The sequence below is a fragment of the Parambassis ranga genome, chromosome 2 (assembly GCF_900634625.1).
Source record: "Parambassis ranga chromosome 2, fParRan2.1, whole genome shotgun sequence".
Classification (NCBI taxonomy): domain Eukaryota; kingdom Metazoa; phylum Chordata; class Actinopteri; family Ambassidae; genus Parambassis; species Parambassis ranga.
Window position 1 is genome coordinate 6,022,115 of NC_041023.1, and position 6,438 is coordinate 6,028,552.

The 6,438-nt window shown below is 43.9% G+C and overlaps 1 protein-coding gene across 1 annotated transcript; it reads right to left on the reverse strand.

The window, feature by feature from the left end:
* Positions 1-414: 414 nt before the first annotated feature.
* LOC114431902 (transcriptional repressor scratch 1-like) lies at positions 415-5,748 on the reverse strand. Its single transcript, XM_028399578.1, has 2 exons — positions 5,499-5,748; positions 415-1,181 (listed from the first exon to the last, which is right to left on the reverse strand). The coding sequence occupies exons 1-2, from the start codon at positions 5,620-5,622 to the stop codon at positions 415-417; spliced, it is 891 nt and encodes a 296-aa protein (XP_028255379.1). The 5' UTR covers positions 5,623-5,748.
* Positions 5,749-6,438: the final 690 nt, after the last annotated feature.

Genomic DNA, 6,438 nt, shown 5'->3' on the forward strand with positions numbered 1-6,438 from the left:
TGGACGATGTGATCCATGCTTTATGCCTGCCTGAGCAGCAGAGAGATGGAAGAGTGGCTGTGCTTCCTCATTGGATTGAAACACAGAAGGACGAGGATAGATATGGACATAAATAGATCTGTGTTTCTTCAGAAACGATGAGCTAGATGTGCTGTGCTTTATTTATCTTCACAGATATTTAAAAACCGCCTCGAGGGGACGACGCATCTTATCGAAGCAGGTGACAATCTAAATCAAGCATTGAAAACTTTTCACTTGACGAGAGAAGAGATTGGAGGGTTCTCGATGTCGTCAATCTATTTTCGTCGCTCCTGTCCTCGTGGCTCTCAGGTCCTTCTTTTAGGGGAAAGTAGGAAGAGTAGGGACTGAGGCCAGTGAAATATGATATCAATACATGGAATAAAACCCAGTCCATCACTCTCCCAGGGAGCTCAGAGGAGAGAACGCCCCCTTGAAGCATGCCGACTCGTAGTGCTTGTTCAGGTAACTCTTGAGTGCGAACGTCTTGTTGCAACGTTTACACTTGTAGTGCTTGAAGGCTGAGTGTGTCTGCATGTGAGCGCGCAGGTTCGACCGGTCAGCAAAGGCTTTCCCACAGTGCGCACAGCCGAATGGCTTCTCACCCGTGTGCGAGCGCATGTGGCCCTGCAGCAGCCACGGCCGGCTGAACGCTTTGCCGCACACGTCGCACTTGTGCTTGAGGTCGTGGGTCAGCAGGTGCATGGCCATGGCGGGCATGGAGACGTAAACTTTCCCACAGGTGGGGCACTTCTTGGCCAGCTTGCTGTCTACGCTCCTGTGCGTCTGCTTGTGTCGGCTCAGGTTGGAGGACGTGGCGTAGGTTTTGCCACACTCGCTGCAGGTGTGCCTCTGGGCGGCTCCTCGAGGGTTTCCTGTGGCTTTTCTCCGAGATCGTCCATCCATGATGAAGAAGGCATCCACCGTGTATCCCTCGCTGACGGCTGCATCCCCGTTGATGTACCCACCGGCTGAAGATGACACTTCGGACCGTGGGCTGTCCGGCTGGTCCGAATCGCCATGGATGTCTCCAGAATACGTGTTGTCGATGTGGCTATAGATGATTGGCGAATGGCTTGGGGATGGTACTTTAGAGATGACAGAGGAGTCGCTTCCCACCGCATCATCATACGGATTTGGACTCAGATAATCGCTGACGTAGCCTGAGGAGACAAAGGAAGCAGTTAGTCATCCTGGCACAGAAGAATTGATCGGAAATCAGAAACTGATTGGTTCAGAAATCGTTACCATGACAGGATGACATCATCCTCCCTTCCCTTTGACATTTGAGTATTGGCAAACATCTCTATAAGTAAACCTAAAACTGCACAGTAGCTTCGTGCTTTATGGATGCACAAGATCAGGAAAATGCTTCTCTAATGCAAGACGTCTTAAGAGGAGAAGAAAGTCGTCGATTTTTAACGTCTGGACATGGATGAGTGATACAAACTTGTGCTCTAACATCTATCCTCAGGACTCCGGGGGGCTTTGGAGTCTCCACCCCTTGCAATAAAATTAAACTGATTTCATACAATTGTAAAAACACAGGCCACAAATCAAACTCATTCACCGAAGCTCATTTATTATTAACGGCACTGCTTCACAGTTTGTCTCCGGATAACATTACTGATTACAGCCTGGCGTCTCTGGTTTCTAAAACTCACTTCGACCACCCAGGATCACGTTAGCAACATGTGCATTATGCTTTTGAGATGATCCCATTAACACATGTATCCATATCACCAATGTTCAAGGAGCACCTTCACACAAACCTGGAGGTAATATGTAGCAGAAAAGAGGAGGAAAATGAAAGACTGGTGGTATTTATAGTGGTGGTAAAAGCCTTTTATGTCTTTGCCAGTGAGGAGGAGACATTTCCCCCCTCAGTGGGAAATCAGTATTTTCCATGGGAGGGTTCAGTGAGCACACTTGCACCTCATCAGCTGCACCTTTCCTGACAGGCTGCACACAGTCACACCTCGGAGCTGTCAAAACCTCAACTGCTGTACACGCAGCGTCTCTATTACAGGTGCTGGAGGGGGTCTACTGCATTTCTCAACGGGCACCTTGACAGTCTCTATCTGCAGCTTTACCTCAACAACCTGTATCGTTTTCTACAGCTCCTGACAAATCTAAACAATTATTTGTGTTGGTGTGTTATGATGTCAGCGGCGTCATTACTTCTATTATTGGCTTCTGGGTTCAACAGGCTAAAACAAAGGAAAGACTGGCAGCTAATAACCTACAGCCACAACTCCTGTGGATCTATGCCGATCAATAGCTCTCCATTTCAATTATCACTCTGTGAGCATTAAGACACAGACAGCAGAGGAGATACTATTGCTGGTAATATAATTTCATAATGCAGTTCTGAGAACAGCTCGCATGTTGGTCGATAATGTGATGAGAAGAAGAGACAGCGTGTGGAGAGAGGAGACTGAGGAGAGAGAGACAGTGGTGTTACATTCAGCGTGGTGATGGTGGTTAGGAGGTTTGGCAGTGCTGCACACAGCCCTGATGCTAATTTAGCATTTTCAATTTAATTAAGAACAAAGAAGTAACACAGACAGAAAACAGGGAAACAAACAAGGCCGAAGGAGTGAAAAAGAGCGGTGTGGAGTGGAGAAAATCATGATTCATAAATATTCAATCAGTGCACTGTAGAGGAAAACACTGTGTGTGTGTCTGTGTGTCTGTGTTTCTTGTTTTATAGAGCATGAGTAAAATTGTGACCATGTGTTCATTTGAAACCGCTGTTTAACCAGGTAAAGTAACCAAGAACAGCTGCAGGCGTGAAGAGATTTATCAACAAAAGGAGACTTTATTTATAATATATATATATATATATATATATATATATATATATATATATATATATATATATATATATATATATATATATATATATATATATATATATTATATAATCATATGTGTGTATATGCAGACTGCTTTCAGGATACAAATGTTGAAGGTATAAACACTTCACAGAAGCTGATCCCTGTCAATTAAACGTGGCCATTTCTGGTTATGCTCCTCTTAAACAGCTCAGCATTAATATTGTCTCTGTGTGTCTGTCTCTGTCTCTCACTGTCTCCGTCTCTGTCTCGCTGTGTCAAGTCTGTATTCATTTCATTGTACTGTAGTAGCATTAGAGCTAATAGCTGTTCTAAATGCTTATTAAAGATTAAATACTCTGCCAAACCAGAGCCATGCCTCTTTTATGTGTCTTTGAAATCCAGAGAATTAGAACAGGAATGAAAAACAGAGAGAGAGAGAGAGAGAGAGAGAGAGGCAGAAAAGCTGCAAGCTACAATTTAATTTTTGATCCAAACCAGCAGTAACTGACGCACACTTGTGTGCTTTGGACACTTGTAGGTCACTGACTGCTTCCTGTGTGTGTGTGTGTGTGTGTGTGTGAGTGAGTGAGTGTGTGTGTGTGTGTAATGCTGTGCACTCAGCTGTGCAAGCTGCCTGGGAAATGTGCCGAGTTGACAGAAACAGCAGTGTGTACATGTCTGTCTGTGTGTGTGTGTTTAGTGTGTGTGTGTGTGTGTGTGTGTGCAACAAGCTGCTTCAGTCTCTTCAGTCAAACTGTTGTTATATTTATAACAAGGGATAGCTTCTTCAGTCTTTACATGCTCGCCACAACACTGCTGCTGCATGTTTCTGTCTTCAGATCAGAGCACCAGGGATCTCTTCATCTTACATTTGACCTTGGAATAAAGAGGAAACCAGCAGGCTCTACCAACACTATTGCATGTTTGTCTCTGTGCAGTGACTAGTGTTGCTCTTTAAAGGTGCATTCATCCATTAATGTCCACTAGAGGGCAGAAATAAGCTGACAGACAGATGTGGATGGATTGCTGCCTTGTTAAAGATCATATGGGCAGTCCAATCCAACCACATCCACTCCTGTTAGAATGAAATTGTTGAGCATGAGACACAGACATCCAAACATAATGCTCAAAGAGTCTAAAAAGGGTCCTAACACACCAAGCTGGGCAACAACAACCACCAGCAGATCCCTTTACATGACATGTCTTTGTTTGTCTTTGGATTTAGGTTTGGCATTAAAAACACATGGTTAGGTTTAGAAAAGAATGTTAGCTTTTATAATGCAGTCATTTTGCCTTTTACTGTCATGCCTTGCTACAACTCTGTGTTTTTTTTTCTAAGGCCTGGAAATATTGACTAATGTCTATTAACATTCCTCCTGGTGACAGTAAGTGCTGCTTAAACAGAGAGAGAGATGGAGTTTGTGGCAAAGAGGTTACCAGCTGAGGAGCATGCAGAGATGGGGTGAAAATTATTAGCCTGTCAGGCCATTTGTGAAGCCATTTTCCAGTGCAGACAGAAATCAAATTTTAGTATGTCTTAGTGGGTTTTTTGTCTTGTTTGAAAGGGGCTAAAGTGTCATACATACACCAAAGTAGCTGCCTTACTCACACTAACTCCTCCCTGTGTTAGACAAGCTTCCAGGAAATGCTCTGTGTGTATTTCATCAATACATCCGCTGAATATTTTACACAATTATTGGCCATTCTCACCAACTTTGTATTGTATTTTGCCCGTGTATACTGGATTACACAACGCGTGGGAACCGTTTGCAGTCAATGTAGCTGTGCAATACTGTCAGAATCTTGGAAAGAGACACACAGGTGCTGGAGAGAGAAACAGTGTGTGTGTGTGTGTGTGTGTGATTTGAATAATATAATTGGCAACGGAACAACGGAGAATCCCAGTGTATGCGTGTTGGTGACATAATGTATTAACATAATCATTTAGCATGGTTTTCAGCAAAGATCTCTGCTGTGTGGCTCCCTGTTGCTCCTCAGCGCGAGTCATGTAGTCTAACAAGGGGGAAAAATGTCTTTCTGCTTAACTTGCTGGCAACTATGCTGCACCAAATATTTGTTTTATAATGTGTCCACAGAGAAAAAGTGTGCTAGGGCATGCTAAACACAGTTAAAACCCTTTGTTTAAAAATGTTCACCTGAATTCACCTGAAGAGCCTGGAATTTAAAACCATTATTGCCAAATTTCTTCCTGCCATATGTCATATTAATGGGGAGATTTTATATTTTTCACCTGAGGTTTTCATCATCAATAATTCACTCTACTAAAGTGCCTCTCCTGCACTCTGCCCTGACCTTTGACCTGGCTGCACTATAGAGGTCACCATGCATCACACATTTATCCCATCACTGTTCTTTATAAATGCTTCTTTACCCGACGGTTCAGCTCTTTCATCCATTCCTCCACATTTCATGGAAAGCTCTTATTTAACTGCGCAGAATTTCAAAGCTTTGAATTGGCATATTTTTGGGGTTTGCCCGGAGTTTGACCCCATAATTCCCTTCTTCTCCTCCTCCTTCTCAACTAATGCTTTAAATCTGAGGATAAAAAAATATGTGTGGGAGTTGTATGACAGACACTGTGTGTGTGTGTGTGTGTGTGTGTGTAGGTGGGTGACTAACCTTTATCATGATGATGGAATCGCAGGCTGAGCCCTTCTCTTCGGCTGTGACTGTAGGAGCTCTCCAGCTCAGCAGCTGAGAAATCATCTAGTTTCACTTTCTTCACTAAGAAAGACCGAGGCATGATGGGACAGTGGATCAACACAAACACACACACTCACACACACACTCCTCACTCACTTTCTTTTCAAGCCTTCTTTAGTCCAAAATCTATGGATGAAGCACTTTCAGGGTGTAATGTTCTCCTTCGTTTTGGCTTCTAAAGGTGCTCCCTCCCGTCAAACAGCGTTAAAAGGAGAGACATGGCTTTTAAAGATTAACAAACCAGGCGCTCCTCATGTGTGTCTCTATTCTTTTGGCATGAAGAATATTTGTTTGGTTAAAAAAACAGTCTGCTTTCATTCCGGAAGACCTGTGGAGTTCAACAATAAAAATATAAACCAGTTCCTTTATGGCTATTCCATTAAAAAAAACAGTCCCCCGTGTGCTTGTTTGTCTGTCTGTTTAATTCCGTTGCGGGTTTCAGATCTTCAGCACCGGATAGCTCCTCTCCAGTCTCCTGGTTTCAGCACCGGACAGCTCCGGTCCGGTCTCCTGGTTTCAGCACCGGACAGCTCCGTGCAGCTCCGGAGGAGAAACACAGAAACACCAGCTCAGCCGTGAGCCACGCCGGTAGTTAACCCCAAAAAATAAAAAAAGAGCCGCTGCTGCTTCCAAAAAACAAGTGGAAAGAACGCGTAAAAGGCAGATGGTCGTACCGGTTCTTAAAAAGAGAACGTTTAGACGTCTTGAGACCCTAATAAGAGGTCTGTCTGTAGAATAAACACACTCAGTCACAGTTCCGTTACAAATATTGCTCAAATAATGTGTCTAAAAACTGCAGCTGGAAGACCGGAACCAGCTCATCTCTCTTTCACTCTCTCCACCTCTTCGCGTGCCG